A 17,467-nucleotide genomic window follows, 5' to 3' on the forward strand; every position below is an offset into this window, starting at 1 on the left:
TAAATATGTTAATGAGGTGACAGTTTCTCTGTTGTTTTTCAGTCCATTCCAAAATCCAGCTCTACCACCTTAAAAAGTTCTCACACTTGATTTTCTATACTCTGGTATGTGTTCACTTATCTACTTCTATTCTTAATTGCTGGAGGCAGTCCTCCCACTTACACTGTTCAATTTGTGTGGAGCTGGTAAGAAATTGAAATTATGCCCTGCTGAGAATAGGATGGAATCAGAAGGAGTGGGAGAGAGAAGTAGAACAAACTGATGGTATTTACTAGAACTGCCTGTGCAAAATACTGTGAAACAGCCCATATTGATTGTCAAGCACATTGATAAGGTATTATATGTAAAAAAAATAACGTATTGTGTCATAACACCTAATGTTATGGTTCAAGGATTATTCCTCTTTCTTAATTCTCCTTCCGTGGTCAAGTTGTCCTGTAACTGATTATATCTGAAATATAATTTGGAAAGTAATTTTGTGAAGTACTAGTGGCAATTTCTTTGCTGTTTGCATCCTAGGTTGGCTAATTCTCTGATTCATCAAGTCACATCAGTATATTTGGCCTTGTTCTGAAAAACTTGCTTCTGTCTTGGTGTGTTATAGGTGGTGTGGGGTGTGGGTCCCTGGGAATTCCCTTTTCCCCCTCCCTTTCAGCGAGGGTGGTCCCTAAGGGGCAGGGAGCAGGTTGGCCCCTCTGTGCAGGGTGAGCACAGCCCTGGCTCAGCAGTGCCCAGCTGCCCCTCGCTCTGGGGTGCTTTCTGGGACTGAAATCCTCATTTTGGGGTAGGCAGAGGCGTGCTCAGAGTTGCTGGTGCAAACCCAGACGTGCTTGTACCTCTTGGCAGCTCCAGAAGGGCCTGGCCATGTCAGGCTGCAACCTCCAGGCTTGGGATGCATCCTGGAAACTTCTTGTTTTTCAGCACTTCGGAGACAGAAGAACCTTTTTTCATTCCTCTGGGAGCTGCTATGTATCAAAGTGTTTTTGTGGGAGAATTTGTTCATGGAAAAACATTTGCCCTAGCAACTGTACAGAGCGGGTATAATTGGTAAAAATAGGAAAGAGGGTTATGGATAGTGGTCATTAATTAAAAGTGGAGATCTTGACCACTGCCCTTGTGGCCTAGATGGGTGTCTGGTCCAGTAGGGCGCTTTTAATTGGCTTTGTTTAACAAATGCTACAGAATCAATGGCAAACAAATGATATGTTTTGTCGTAAAAACCCAAACAAGTTTAAGCAAAATTCTCATAAATAGATGGTGTCAGATGAGATTTTGTAACAAACCCCTGTAATTTGTAAGGCTTTAGCTTAATGTCCATAGATAGTCTCTCAAGTATGAATAATTGCTGGAAGTTAATGCTCTGCATTGCAAACTGCCCTGAAGTGCAGATCTGTTGTATTTTAAGGTTTTTCGATAAACCTTCCAACAAATTAAGCTGTTTCTTTGCAGTGGAGTACTGACAGTCGAATTTAATATCTTTTCCAGAGAAAGCTTTAAACCTATATTGTATAAATACATTGTTTCTAATGCTCTTAAAAGCAATGTTAAATTGTCCTCAACAAGAAACATATGGCTATAAATTCTGACATACTCCATGCGCTATCCTGACTGTCGGAAGCAGAGTGTGCAATGTAGAGGATATTTAATTTAAAAAATTGGGATAAGGGTCGTGAATTGTATGCTAGAAATAGAAAATAAGATTAGAGGTTATGTTTCAGGCATGGAGCTGTCTCTGGGGGGGGGAACAGAACAAGGTTACTTCAAGGTTTGGAGCCTGGCTGGGGGATGGGAGAAGGGAGGAAATCCAGCAGTGGCTAAAAATGGTGCCTGGGGGAGTTTGTAGTAATACACACAATAGGAATTGCCAGGCTGAGGAACTGCCCTGATGCTGAGCGTTGTGCATTGTAGCCTTCTCCTTGCTGCTGCCAGATTAGTCATGGGCAGTGCTTGGTACCAGAGGGGGGGTCCTGGCGCCAGCACAGACAGTCCTGGTGCTGAAAAGGTCACTTTCTCTAAACCTGATACTGGGGAAATGTGTTTGGAAGGTGCCTGGCCAAATCCATGGTAGATGCATCAGCTGGTATTGAGACATTGCTTAAATGTATTTGGCATCTTTGTGATGTCTCGTGGCTGGCAGAACTTTACTGTGTCACTGTTAGTGCAGCAGAAAAGCCCTTTGTCAATAAAAGCTGCTGGGAAGGAGTGTCAGCATGGCTCAAGTCACCTAAATATAATTTAATTGAAGCTTAGTCTTTTGTGAACAAAATCCAGCTCTTTTAAGGAGTATGGAGAGATGTCCTAGCCTGTATTTGGTTAGGTGTGGGCTTGGGATCTTCCACTTGGGTGTGTGCCACTGTTGGGACCTGGTGCTTCAGGGGGAACACCCCTGACGTTTCAGAAAGATCTAAAAAATAATCAAAGTTTAAATCTCCAGGTTTGCCTGTGGATGTTGTATTTCTACTGAATAGCACAATCCCATTGTGTTAATTTGTTTTATGGATTAAAACATTACATTTGTTTCTCTTTCAAAATGCATTATACCAGCATAAATATCCCATTGTATCCTCTGCTGCACAAAAGAGTTCTTGCACAACCCAGTGCAGAAGTATTTGGCACATAACCTGGTGACAAATCGTGCCCATGATTGAGGACTTAGTTGTTTGTATAAAACTACCAGTACTTTTAATTTCAGCACATGGTAAAGTGGTGTGACTGTGTTTTATATGTTGTAGATTAGGATTGATAATTATTTAACTACTGATGATTTTATTGGGAAATATTTGAGGGTTCTTTGGTGAATAATTTTCAACCTAAGAACAAGGCAGTTTTTTTAAAGGGCAAAAATCCCATTCCATCAGTATTTCTGTGCACATCAGTGTGACTGCTGTGTTCCTTTCCCTGCTTTATAGTTAATGCAGAGCTTAGAGCCGGGAGGGAGGAGAGCGCCGGCAGAATTCCGTGTATGCATTTGTTAGCAAAGAGCTCTTGGGGGAAGTTATTTATACTCCTTGGTAGCATCCACACCAGATTTATTTTCCAAATGTGTAAATTTATTTGTGTTGAAAGAAATTAACTTTGTTTTTAAGAATGTTTGCTCTGTTTTAAAAGAAGCAGCAAAACAATAGTTAAAATATTAAAATACTTGCTTTTCTTAATGAAAAGAAAATAACTTTAATCAAGCTAGTTTCCATAGGAAGAGCATATCAAATGTAAACCCCAGGTAACTAATTGCTTTTGAAGACAGAGATTTCTTGCGGCTTTCTCTGTGTATGGACTAGGTGGAGGAGACCCAAGGTTGCTGCAGAGTTCCTCAGCGTGCAGCTTTCTGATGTTGACCTGTGGCTTATTTTGGCATTTATGTTGTGTGGATGAAAGGCAACAAATTATTGTGTGGACTGAAATAGCAGGTGGGATTACTGGAGCAGCTCATGGAGGGCACTGGAATCTGGAGTCTCAGCACTGGGAGCTGCTGCTGCTGCGGCCTCGGCTGGGACAGGGCAGGAGGAGGAGGATCCCTCTGTCCCAGTGCTTGTGCCTGAACCAGCTGTTAGCAGCACTTGCAGAAGGTTGAGCAGCTCGGGAAGGATTTTTTCAGTTGTCTGCAGTGTAAAGCAGGCTGAACAGCTAGATAAGCACTAAGCTTTGGGTGGTCTTGAAGGGGGAAATGTTGCAGGTGGCAAGTTTGGGCTCTGTCTTTTCCTTTGAGTTTGTATTAGAGATTTATAAACTGGAAGGGTGTTATATTTGATCTTATAACTAATACTATTTTGGCCCCAGCTATGCAAGATGAGTTAGGGCTATTTTAAAAATCTCATCTATATTTAATTAAGCTTTAAAAATTCTGGCTGTAATGAGGAGGTGAATTCTGTGCCCAGGACTAACAAGCAGCTTTTTTGATCAGAAAAAATGAGGAAAGGTTATGAAGTATGCATGCTACTGCTTCTACTTTGCTAATCTTTATGATCTCAAATTACTTGTCACCACTGTTCCTTCATCAGCTACAGAGATTAGTTCTACATGTGATAATATATTACAAACCATAGATTTGTTAGAAATAAAGCATTTTGACAGTTCCAAAGGTCTCCTGTTACAGAGGTCTAGTTCAAGAATGATTTTTAGGATTAAAGTGAAAACTACTCCAGCTACTACTATTTATGGAATTGCTATTTACAGTAGTATTATGTTTTTATAGTATTATGTACACAATAATGTTTGGTTTTGTCATGGGGAGGGAGACTGTAATTCACACTGGATTGCTCTGGTTTATTCATATCCTGTGACAGTGAATCAGATACTGCTGTCTATATACAGACTGAATTGCCAGCCAGCTTTGAGCCCAAATATGGTAAACATAATTATGTTCATTTGCTGTAAAAATACTTTCTCCTTAGTTTAACATTTTCATGATTACAGTTTTCTGGTAATTCCATAATTTTCAACATGATAGGGATATGAAAGGCATAATCATCATGTCTCTCTCTTCAGTGTAGAACATAGTTTGTTTTGCTGGGCAAAACTCCAGCTGTTCAGTGATGAATTTACTGCTGCTCAAATACAGTGAGCCCATAAAGCATTTGGAAGGGCTGTTCCTGGGACAGGAGCTGTGCTGTGGAGACAATCTGTGTGTGCACAGACAGCAAAACCCCGTGGCTGCAACTGTCCCATGGCACTGAGGGGATATGCTGATGTCAGTTTTTCTGATATGGACTCCTGTTTCTTATTTTTGGAAATGAAATTAATATAATTTCAGAATACTTAATACTTCTCAAGTAGGAGGCTTTCAATGAATGAGTTGGGAGAGCATTAAGATAAAGCTCCTACTCTGTACTGAAGAGAACAAATATTAGTAAATATTGGATTAGGTTTTAATTTCTGTCACAAAGCAGTGTTTATGGTAATAGTTATTAAATGAAAAAGAGGATCGTTTCCATGTGGAAATACATGCTAGTATGTCACTTCATTCATAGGGGGTTAGGATTAGTATATTTAATGCAGCTAAGAAAGTGCATTTGCAGGGTTTTTTCATTGTTTTGATGTAGTCTGGTATCGAGAATGTTGTAGATGAATTCTGTGGCAAGTGTTGAGAATTCAGAAGCAGCATAGTAATTTGGGTAAGGAAAGATTGTTGGTGTTGAGTTACTCCAAATGTTTTGAAAGCTTTCATCATCCTTCCTGCAAACAGGCAAAAAAAAAAAAAATCACAGGCTTTACAGGATTTGCTGTATATAATCTGTCTCATGTTTCTAGTACTCAGAACTTCCTTCTTCGTAGAAGAGCTTTAAATGTGTAGATGATCTATAATTTTCTCTGCCTTGAAATACTACTTTTATTTAACACTACTGAAATAATTAAAATGCCTACTGAAGTTACTGACTTTGGCTTTTTAAAAGTTGCGTAGCATCACAAATGCTTAAAACAGTTTGGCGTAGGGATATTTATTTCAGTGGGAAAATTCAAACGTGTGTGTGCTGGGAAGTGCAAGTCCTGGGGCATTTCAGAAATGTGGTATCTGTGTTTGCAGGAGCAACAGAAGGGCTGCAAGTCTGAGAGGGAACAGCTGAGCTGGGATGAGGAAATGCTTCTGTTTGCAGAGGAGTTGTAAACAGTGTGTCCTTGTGGCACTTCTGTCGTTGGGACTGCTCCACTGCCTTCAGTGGTTGCTGGAGGTGGAGAGAGTGACAAAGTAAAAGTGGCTGATTTGGGCTCCAAAAGGGATCCACCTCTACCTCCTTTGTCCCTGGAAAGTTATAAATGGATATCCAGGGAAAGGCAAGAGCAGGGTCAATTTGTGGGCAATACTGATTTAAAACTGTTCTCAACAACTTGCTGCATCTGGGATTTCCTGAGCCTGTGGTCAGACTGTTCAGTAACCCAAGTGAGCCCCTCTGGCAGGGAGGGTGATAAGAGACCAGAACTGCACTCTACATTTGAAGTGTGGGCAAACCATGGATTTAGGCAGTGGCATAAGTATGTGTCTGGCTTTTCCAACATGGCTGTTCCCTTCCAGAACTATTCTTCTGACTCTGCCATTCAGCATCAGGCTGATGTTTATCAAAACCAGTCACTTGTAGCACTGAGATCACCTTCCTCAATGGTAATGATCAGACCAGAGCCCATCATTTTGTGTGGGAGGTTCGGATTCTTTTTCTATGTATGAGTTGATAAATTTATCCCTAATTAATCTGGTGTCTTTAGTCCCTTAGTCCTGTATATATATATATATATATATATATATATATATATATATATATATATATATATATATATATAATGTGTTAGAGCATGCAGTGTGTCATGCCTGAATAGTGTAGTATTGACCTGGGTTCTTATTCCCACTTGTCTTTCCAAGTCTTGTTTAAGGTGTGATTTGTTCAGGACAATGAAAGCTTCCTCAGAAGAACCTAACTGTTGAAGGAAGATCTGTTGAAGAATGTCTTTCATTTATTTCTCTATGTACTTGGTTAAAGAGGGGGAATTACTCCCATTTTTCTGAGTGTGGAAGCTTTTTCTGCAGCGTTTGAGTCCGTGGACAAATCCTTTTAAACTGATGAGAATAAAGCTCTATGTGGAGCCTTCTGCCTGGTTTCTTGATCTGCACTGACTCAGCAGTAACTAAGCTCTTCAAAGTGATTTCCTAAACCTCTTTAACGAATTTTAGTAGAAATTTTTAACATGGATCTTAAAATGTGTATTGAAAACATCTCTTCCCAGTTACTGAAAATGAAATATGACATTTGCTTATGCTAGAAAGCTGCAATTGGTGGTGTAACAAGGAGTTTAACTCTTACCTGACTGTGTGGGAGACACCACTAATCAGACCTGGAACTAAACATGTGCCTAAGTTCATTACTGAAGTGAGCCCAGAGGTTTAAGATGTCTACTGTAACCTCATGGGATTGTAGGATGGTTTAGTGTTGGGCTTTTTTGTTGTTGTTTTTTATTGTATTGTGTTCACCCCCCATATGAAAGCTGATTTTCTGCATAAACTTGGGAAATGGTGATTTTTTTGAGTTTTCAGTAAACAACTGAGAAACAATTAAATTTGTTTTCTTAATGCTTGTTTTTCCAGCTAAGTTTGAAAAAGAAAACACCATCCTGGACTCTGTATTTCTACTTTTGAATACAGTAATCAGGAGTGACAGGGTGAAGAGGAATTGCCACATGGGTGGCTTCTGCTTCAAAGGACTTCAAGTGTGGATGTGATGTGCTGGGTGGGGGTGCAAAGACAGACCTGGGAATTGTCTCAGGTGGCCATAACTGGACCAATGTGCATAAGCCTGACCAAGTAATATTCCTGTTCCACATATGCTTAATTGAATATTTCTCTAGCTCGGCCTTTCCTTCCTGACTTCCCTTCAGCAGGAAGTGAAATCTGTGATCATTTACAGGAACATGTTAACTTAATCTCAGGATTTTTTAGAAATTGTCAGCTCACTGTCCCTGGGTTGAAACCCTTCCTGCAGTTTTTGCCTCTGTTTGGAAGGGAAGTTTATTCTTCCCATGGATGGCTGTCCATGTGCACAGGTGTCCCTTCCTGAGCAGTCCTGCAGGATCAAAGAATTCTGTAGGTGAGCTGTTCTGGGAGGCAGAGCTGTGCCTTCTCTACAGAAATCTGTGCTGTTTATGCTTGTTCTCAGTCTGGTCCCACGAGCTTTTTCCTCATCCTAGCACATTTTCCAGCTCTGCTGGGGGTGTGTGCCTGTGGCTGGTGGTGAGTGCACCCTTCTGGGAGATGGAGCCTGGAGTCTCCCCTGCCTGACAGTCATGTGTGGGAATTTCTCTTGCTGTGTGCAAAGGCTTTGTTAGGCTGCTCTCCCAAAAGAATGGGCCAGCTCCCCTTTCTCTTTTCAAAGGGGAGCTGCTCTTGCTTTCAAAATAGATAACGCAAGCACCTATTGCCTGGGGAGGACTGAAGCAGTGATCCTGATCTGACACAGGCGTCTATTTTTGACGTTGGCGGAGGCACACGAGGCTGAAAGAAGCTCTGATTTAACACATTCCTTTCACTGGCTTTTCCTTTTGCTCTCATATCTTATTGCTGAGACTTGAGTTAGTGCTATTTCAAGTGTTACGAGTTTTACTTCAAACAAAATGCAAGAAGTCTCCTGATGGGCTGTAGGATCTGCCTTGGAAAAATCCAGTTCACTGGGTGACAAGTGTGAATTTGACTGAGGGACAGCTACATTCCTTGTGTATCTTTTAGGGAGTGTAGTTACACAGGTTTATAGGGTTTTTTTCTGAAGGGCTAAGATTTGGAAGTGAGGTGGTGTAGAGCTGACCAGGCAGGACCCTCAGTATTACCTAACTCCCCAAATTTGATGTTCTTCAGCCTTTTCCAGTCCTCTCTGTTTCTGAGTGGTTTTCATGACAGAACTGTTGGTTATTTTTATTTTTGGGCAGGGTGTGGACATATTTTTGTCTTTGCTTGTCATTTTGGGCACCTAACAGAAATGCACCCTGACAGGATTTTTCAATACAAATGCAGGAGACGGAAATCAGCACAAATAATTTACTGTCGTTACTTTAAGGAATGTCATTTTTAAGGGAAAAAAACTCCAGACAAAGCATAATAAATTAATTCAGCAACTGTCTATAAATTCTAGGAAGATATATCATCAGTGAAATTGGTCTTTTGAGTTAATAAAACCAGGTTGCTGGTTTAACAAATCTCAGTGCTTTGGTTGGTAATTGCTTCACTGCTAACTTGAGAGCAGGTTCCAAATTAATAAATTACTCTGTTGAAATTTGAGGTGCTCAGTTTGATTCTAGTTGAACTGTGCTAACTGCACAGGCCCTGTGGAATGTATTCTGGGAGCTCTGGTCCCCAGCTGGGGCAGGGAGGACACAGGGGCACTTCCAGGGTGGCTGCTGGCACCCATCTGCCCCCAGAGAGGGGACGGGACACCCTGGGAGAAGGATGTATCCAACAGGAGCTTCATGGGTTCACTAGGGACTCACTGGACTACTTTTTTTGTTTTGATTTGTTTCTTTTTCCTCCAAGTGTTCTGGGCAAGCAGCCAAAAAGGAATCCCAATGAGCAATTCATGAGCTAACAAGAACTAAAATGATTTTGGTATGATGGTGTATTTCTGACTTTCCTCCATCCTCCTCTAATAGGAGATTTTTACAACCTAGGTGACAAAAAAAACCCCAAACTAAAAAACCCATCCAGGAGGTGCCTGGGTGCCCTGGAGGCTGCAGCCCACCCCATGAGAAAGCCTTGGAAAGCAATGCTGCTTTTCCATCGTGGATCTGTAGCTCCAGCCCAGCAGCAGTCAGGGTTGGGTGGGGAGAGTCCTGTCCCTGCTGGCATTCCTGGGCTGCTGGGGCTCTTGTGCTGTGCCTGCATCCTGCCAGCTGCCATCCAGTGAGTCTGGAAAACCCTAAGCCTCCTTTGCCCTGGTAGTGAAGATAATCAATACTTGTCAACCCCTATAAAGGCATTTGCATGCTTTAAGTATTTATGATGTGTTGGTAAGAAATTCCAGGTGCAGAACAACTTGATTGATGTCAGAGGTGGACGCATATTTTCTGCCAGTCAGCGTTACTTGAAGGTGGCTCTTCTTGTTGACTGAGAAGTTTAATTTTTGAAGTGTAGCTTCAGCTCTTGTATTATTCTGAAAAGTTTTATGTTCAAAACAATGTTTGAAAATGAAAACAAAATTTAAAAACCCACATACATTTAATTTGATGTGTTTGCTCTTCATGGGTGGATTGAATATATTAGACAGGTGCCATTTCTGTCGCAATTTTAATATTAATAAATGTGGTATATTAATGAGAGTAGTGGAGAAGTTGTAGTCAAAGTCAGAATTTAATTAATCAGGTTGAGATTTGTTGCTGAAATTAGAACTGTTCTTTATATTGAATTCCTGGTCTGTGGATTCCAATTTCTAGTATTTTAGAATAGATATGTTTTGTAGATGTAATCCATCTACTGTTTGGGAGAGTGTAAAATTAATCAACTCCCAGTTAAAAATGTGATGTCTGTCTTAAAATACCTCCCAAAAAGTAGTTGGGGATACCTGACTGGTTTTTTTAACCTGATTATTTATGAGGATCCTGAAAAGTTTACTTGGAGGAGTTTCCACCATCTGCTTTAGTCCTCTTGCATTGTTACCTCTGCTTAGTGACCTGTGTGAAAGGAGGAGAGGAAGGGACCTGTTGCTCCTGCACAGCCCTGGCTGTTCCCTGGGGATGCAGGCTGGCTGTGGCTCACCTGGGCATGCTGGTGCTGCCCTCTGCCAGGCTCCCACCTGGGACTCCTTCCCATTTCTCCTGCTTCAGTAATGGCCGTGCTTTCAAACCACACTGCTGGGCTGAAGCTTCCACAGTCAGGACTCTGTGCTGCCTCCTGAAGGCCTGGCTGTTGTCCCTGCCCTCCTGGCCAGCGTGGTGCTGCAGGTGGCATCCTGGGCTGCAGCTCTGTGCCCCACGTCCTTCCCAGCCGCGCTTTCCTTGGCCAGGATCTTTGCAGCTGGATGCCCACACACAAATTGCTGTTGCCTGGTCACTCTTGTAGCCCTGAGCCAACTGTGGTGGGGACAGAGGGACACTGAGCAGTCCTTGGGAAATGGTGTACAGGCTTCCCTTGCCCTCCTGCTCCCAGTTTGCTGTGCAGGTGTTGAGGACCATTGAGAATATCTTTGGTTTAAGGTATTCACATTTGGACACGGGGTGGCCTGGCCAGGTGATGGGTGGGATGTACACATTAGTGGCAGGAAACTGGAAGGTGGAATGACACCTTTTCTCGTGGAGTGACTTTTAGATTTGCACCACATTTGTATCACTGAATGTCAGAGAGACTTCTGTGTGTTTTTGACAGGAGGCCCTTGGCTCTGGCAGCTTCCTGGCCTGTTGGCCTCGCAGTGGGTTTGTTTGTTCAGGCTTTTCCTGGGTAAGCAATCTGGCTGCTCTGGGTTGTTTCTTTTGGAGTTAGCTTTTTTTTGAACATTAATTTGATTTAGTTTGTTTTACATAAATGGTGGGTGCGGTGTTAAGTTCATCCTGAGATTTGGAATCTGTATCTCATCTAATTAAAACCAGCATGAAATAGCATGAAGTGCTACATTCAAAAAATCAGCTCAGGTGTTTTGGACTATCTTATTCTTCTGTGTTTTATTGCATATTCTTTGAAAGGACAACAGAATCCATAAAGAACACCAATTGAAGGCAAACTTTTGCCAGTTTTTAAAGTTGAGGTCGGAACCTTTTTTAAAGCACTGCTTCCTCTGCTCAATTTCTTGTGTTGATTCTGGGAAAAAGTTGCCTTCTCTTCTAGCAGGGTAATCCCAAACAGGACAGATGGCAGACTGGACTACTCATCCTGGTCCTAAACAAATTTGGGTTACCAAATTCCACTTATCTGAAAGTCTTCCCTGTTTATTTGTATCTCTTGTGACTGGTGAAGTTAGGAAAAAACATTTTTCTGGGAAGTATCTAAGCAAAAATATTTGGATGCTACATTTAAAAAAAGTAGCGAACAGATTTGCATTTGCACTCATTTTCCTGCAATTTCTGTTTCCTCTATGCAAATGTGGCCATTTTTAGAGGAGCTTGTGCAGCTGTCTGATTCTCTGGAAGTTCAAACAGTCCAAAGTCGTCGCAGTTCCTTAACTTTGGCATTAACTCCTTGAGGTGAGAATGCAAACAGCATGCTGAGCTTTTCCAGTAGTGTTTTGCCAAGCAGGGTAGTGTTCAGTGTGGAGCTGGGTTTCTCTTATATATTAGTTCTATTACAGTCTTTAAGAGTACCTGAACAGGACTGTTTTGGTTTTGATTGCATGAAGAAAGGACTAAAATACCTTTTTCGTGTGGTATGGTAACTTTTTTGGTAATTCCTTCACTTAGTTTCTGTGAGTATTTCTGTTTTCCACAAAATTAAGTGTAAGCTTAAGGTTTATATTTTTGGTGATAACATGCTGTTCTTGTATCACTAGAAGGAAACCCTTGGTTGCTTTTTCCCCCTAAGGTGGCCAGAGGTGGATTGGCCTGAAGTCTGTGCAGTTCAGTGTGGAGCTCTCACGTTTAGGGAGAGCGTGGGAACCTTCTGTGCTTCACTTTTTCAGGAAAAGATGCAAAAGGAGGAATGTTTATTTTGTATGTAGCATGTCAGAGAGCTCATTATAGAGTTTCAGACATAGTATTCAGACACATGTCTGGTGTTGAGGCATGCGGCTTTCCTCTCTTTGAATAAATGTCAGCTGAAGATACAAGCTGTCCTCTTTAAACTTCTCTGTAGGTTTTATTTCAAGGGAATTTTGAAGCTGAAGAATTGAATAAGTACTTGCAAGTTTGACTACAAAATTGTCTAGAAGTAAACCACAATGATTTTTCATTTTTGTTTATAACTGTAGAAAATATGAAGCCACCATTTTTTTTCTATTCATTGCATTTATGTTCTTTCAGGATGCAGCAGGTTTATGTATTGGCTAAATATCTGACCATTCCAAATGATGAGTTCAGTGTGTTTGATCCTGAAAGGCTCTGTGTGTAATCACAAGCACTGAGCTGAGGTGCATCTCTGATAATCTCATCTAAATCAAAACCCTAGAGCTTGAAAACCCCTCCTTCTTAGTTTTTTCTTTAATGCTCATTTCTTAAGTTCCTCCGAAATGAGAAATTTCACATCTACTTAGAAAAACAATCACTAATTTACTTATATGTTGCATTTAAATTAACCAACTCTCTTGTTCCATCTACATTTATATGCAATCAAGGAAACCAATTTAATCATGCTCTCCACTGTAAGACACCATAGCTTGTAAAACAAGGAGAAAATTACTTTCAGCTATGCATGTGACATCAAGACTTCCTAGAAAATTATGGTTTTAATGAGTTTTTGTGATTTGACACATTCAGTGTGAATACTGAGAGAAGGTAGTTAGAGAGGTAAGTAGTCAGCTTGGAGTACTTTAAGGATGCTGAAATGCATATGGGAGTTTCTTTGGGTTTTAGGTTTTAAAAAGTGCCAGTATGAAAGAATATTTGCTCTAGATCTCTGAAGCGGAACCATCTGCAGCAACGGTTTCCTGAAAAACTTGTGTCCTGTGTTTTAGTGGGAGTAAGACTACCCAGCTCTGGATGTTTTGTCCTGCTGTGTCTTGCTGTCTTCTTTATCTGTGGGATGCTTGTATCCTACATATGTGCCAAAATGGGAATAAATGAATATTGTGTGTGTTCAGACAGATGGAAAGAAGAAATTTTGACTGAAAATAAAATCTTTGTTCCCCAACCATTCTGACAGTATAACTACAGATTTCATTGCTCAAATACAATAGCTAAAGGAACATTTTGTTGTTAAATGAAAGGGTTCCTGGCTTATTCTTCCAAGTGCCTCTGACATTGCCATTGCTTCAGTAAGGAAAAGGATGTCCTTGTTTGATAGAATCAAGTGGGGTGTGTGTAGGAGAGGCAGAGAGTGGCCTGAAGTGTGACTGGGCAAAGTGTGCTAGGACTGGGCAAACTGATGGCAGGAGTTGTATCCTTCTGATATTGTCCTGACACTGTTTCATGAGTGCCTGGTACTGAGCACCTCGTGCTCCATCTCATCTCTTTTCCCACTGCTCAGGTGCTGTTCACCTTCCTGCAGATGCCTTCAAGGAGCTCTTGGCTCACCAGCTGCACCAGGGTGTGCTAGTTTGAGCAGGGCAATACAGAAGTTTTATTTCCTCCCCACTTTGATGTGTGCTGAGAGTGTTATTTACACCAGTCAGATTCTTAAGCAGTTGTGCCTCATATACCACCTTGTGTATGAGAGATGCTGCCTGCCCATCACACTGGAATGGGATATGAATGTTGTGTTTCTCAGCTAATCTCAGGTAGGATTAGGCAGATTTGTCTGTTGTTGTACTAAATAAAAAACTAGGGACCTGTATCTGTTGATTTAGTAAACTATTAAAATGAATGGGAGAGAAATGCAATAAATTATGGTGTATGAAAAAAAGTTTTAATTTATTTCATTTTAAAATTATTTTAAAAGGATGGGATTAGAAAATGTGATTAACTCCCCTTGAGCTCTGCAGTAATAACCTTTCACTGTTCTTAACTGTGCAAGACTTGCACTGGGGATTAACCAGACTCTTAAGTTTGACAGTCTACAATGAAAGAATTACTATCCAACAGAAAGAAAATACCTAACAGTGTTGAGTGTAGCAACAGGATGACACTGGATTCTAACAGCCTTTTAAACTCAGTGCAGCTCTCTCCCCCTTTGGAGCTTGGGTGTTGTTGACAGTGTGTGCCCAGAAACGTGAACCGGGACACTGCAGGAGTTAAATTTTTAAACCTTCTCATTGTTCTCTGATGTATAACATTTCTTTTTTTCCCCTTCACAGGAAATGACCTAGAGGCCTTACAAATACATTTGTGCATTTTTGTTCTGAGTCTGCAATTGAGGGCAAACGCAGTCTGGAAGCACCACTTCTTAAAGTTACAACGGAAACAACTACCTCAACAAACAGGGAAAGGGGAAGAAGGCTTGCAATAACAAACACTCTAGTTTTTAATAGCTTATACTTGCAAAGTCTTCTGTAAGCAGTCCAAATTTTTTTCCCCCTCCAATATTAAGAAGAGACACTACAAGTAAACTGAGTTGGCAGACTGGATCTGTCAAGACATTTGAAGATATTTGATCTGCTGACATAAGGATTTGCTTTTTCAAGGAAAGAGCCTCTGCACTGCTTTTATAATCGCTGTTGATCGGTGGTTTGCTCCACTTTTCCTGATACCTACTAATGGGAGAGTTGTATTAAGGTATTGCTTCTAAAACTATTATTTGCATTGACAGAACTAACTTTTGTAGATGCAACAGCAATGGACGACATTACGCTCGTGAAGAACTTGTAAGCGATCGCTTCTCTGCTCCAGTTGGCTTTTCTGCCTGCGGAGGGGATACCACACAAGAGACAGAGCATTATTAAGATACTTGGGCTTGCTTTTTGAGTACAGTTTATAACTGCAGCAGGGCTGCACCGAACATTGAAAACACAGAGTCAGCAAATCTGCTGCCGTTCCCACTGCTGATACAGATTACACAGACGCTTGCCTTTCTGAAATGCCTTTTGTGAAACCTATGTACACAGTCCTGCACTGTTACTGTACATAGATACCCGAGGAAGGAATTTGACAAGTGATTGTTAATTCAAGAACTCTCCGGACAAGCACTCACTTATGTATTGCTGCAGTGCACAAGAAAGCAAAATGGACTATAAGCGGCGCTTTTTGCTTGGCGGGTCCAAGCAGAAAGTGCAGCAACACCAGCAGTATCAACTGCCCGAGCTGGGCAGGACCCTGAGCGCCCCGCTGGCATCGGCCACCCCCAGCACCCCCCTGGTGTCCCCGGCTGCTGCGGGCGGCTGCTCCCACCCCGCCTCCCACACGACTCCAATCGCAGACATCCAGCAGGGAATCTCCAAATACCTGGATGCACTCAACGTGTTTTGCCGTACGAGCACTTTCCTCACAGACCTTTTCAGCAGCGTGTTCAGGAACTCGCACTACTCTAAGGCAGCTATGCAACTGAAAGACGTGCAGGAACATGTCATGGAAGCGGCGAGTCGACTCACAGCAGCAATAAAACCAGAAATAGCAAAAATGCTGATGGAACTGAGTGCAGGAGCTGCAAACTTCAAAGATCAAAAAGAGTTCAGCCTACAAGACATTGAGGTAAGTTACGTTGGAGGATACTGTTTTGCATGTGAATTTGTATCATTCCTTCTTAACTGGATTTCTCTTCAAAATCCCTTCTACACCAGAAGCTTTGTCCACCTTGCTGTGTATTTGTGGGTAATGCTGGTGGGAAAAGAAACTCCTCATTTATGTACTAAAAAATTACTAAGTCATTTGCGAGATCTGACCTCCATCTATGTTAAATTAGGTATTTAGTAAATATTCCTGTAGAAGAACCAACTAGACAAAAGTTTTAAACCATTTTCTGGTTTGTTAGCCAACGTTTCTAAAAATGTTATGCCATCATATTCTAAATCAGCCTACACTTGCCTTGGTATTATCCATTCTGAGGGGAAACCTAAGCACATGGGAGTAGCATATTGTCATCAGTGTTTCTGTAAAACTACGTATTAGTTGACTAAAGAGTGATTTTATCACTCTTTAGAACATTTTTGTCTTTTTGAGCTGTTGTGAGAGGAAAATAACATCCCGTGTGAGAAACTAGTGCTTTAAAAATTTGTCATGACTTTGCTACAATGTTCATATGCTGGCAGGGAGTGCCCAAGATTCAGTATTCAGAGAGGATCCCAAACTTCCCGCCACACCTGCCTGGGAAGGTCTGGATATTTCTCCTCTAGTAAATGTGTTACCTGGCAGGCAGTGTTAAGTGATAGTCACAGATAAATCCCTGGAGTTTTAACTAGTTCCTTGTGTTTTGACATATTTCTTCACTTTGCAGCAGTCTTCAGAGTTATTCCTTCAGAATCCTGAATGGAAAACCTACTTTTAAGTTCTGTTGGTTTTGATTCAGATTTCAGGTAGCTTTGTAAGAGTGCATGCTTGTGCCTGTCAGGCATTATCTGCTGTCTCTAACTGCATCACTTCCAGATGGAGTCGTTAGGGAGGATGCAATTTGTCAGTCACAGCTCTCCCTGCAGTTGTGTATTGCAGTTCTCAGTGTTGTATACTTGGTATAGAATGGAGTAAGATGGGTTATATATTTGCTATAAATGTCTTCTGTAGGCTGATATTTTTAAAGACAATCCAATAACATCACTCTTTAGCTAAAGCTATAGCAATGTATATAAAAAAGAGTGAGTTTATGTAATTAATCAGTCTTTATAATAGATGTGCTGAAAGACTTTCTGAATTTAAAAAAGCAAAAACATATGAAGCACTGGATGTCTTCTAGGGGTTTTTGTGGGTTTGGAAATGCTGTCCTTCAAAGTGTTGGAGCCATCTGTAGAGCTCCTTTTGTCACGTGGGCAGGCAGAGGTGGGTGCTGGCTCTGCCCTGCGCTGTGCAGAGAGGGTTTGCTCAGCAGGGAGCTGAGGAGCAGAGCAAAGCAGTGTTTGTGTCAGGTGGGTGCACATCCTGCCAGCTTGAAGGCAGAGAAACCTGCTTTGGTCCCAGCTTTACCTGGCCAGGCCTGACCCTCGTTCTGGGCTCCGTGTGCACCTGCAGTGCTCCGTCCCCTGCCCTGGCAGCTCCGTGCTGGGAGCAGGTGTGTGCAGAATGCCAGCAGAGCAGCTGCTCCTGGCCTTTCCTGCCTGCCCCTCTTGGGCTGTCCCAGCACTTCTCATTGCGCTTTTCTTAATTAAAACTGCATCTTGCACGTGGCTTTGAAAAAGTCAGTATGTGAGATTTATGGGCACTTCTGTATAATGAGACCAGTGTTGTGTTCTGCTTTGGCTTAAGGAGCAGCAGAATGTAGGGATTTGACAGCGACTCCGTGGTTGTTCTGTGGGTCAGTCAGGACTGTGGATGAGTGAATTCTGCAGGCAGAGGGGTTGGGTGG

The 17,467-nt window shown here is 41.7% G+C and overlaps 1 protein-coding gene across 2 annotated transcripts in view; it reads left to right on the forward strand.

The window, feature by feature from the left end:
- GARRE1 (granule associated Rac and RHOG effector 1) overlaps window positions 1-17,467 on the forward strand; it is a 57,943-nt gene that overhangs the window by 13,883 nt on the left and 26,593 nt on the right. For both annotated transcript variants that reach the window (XM_053987788.1, XM_053987787.1), the window contains exon 2: window positions 14,337-15,666. In XM_053987788.1, the coding sequence (XP_053843763.1) occupies window positions 15,172-15,666 (495 nt within the window). In that variant the 5' untranslated portion in view covers window positions 14,337-15,171. The remainder of the gene's footprint in view (window positions 1-14,336; window positions 15,667-17,467) is intronic.

Source organism: Vidua macroura, chromosome 11 (assembly GCF_024509145.1).
Source record: "Vidua macroura isolate BioBank_ID:100142 chromosome 11, ASM2450914v1, whole genome shotgun sequence".
NCBI lineage: Eukaryota > Metazoa > Chordata > Aves > Passeriformes > Viduidae > Vidua > Vidua macroura.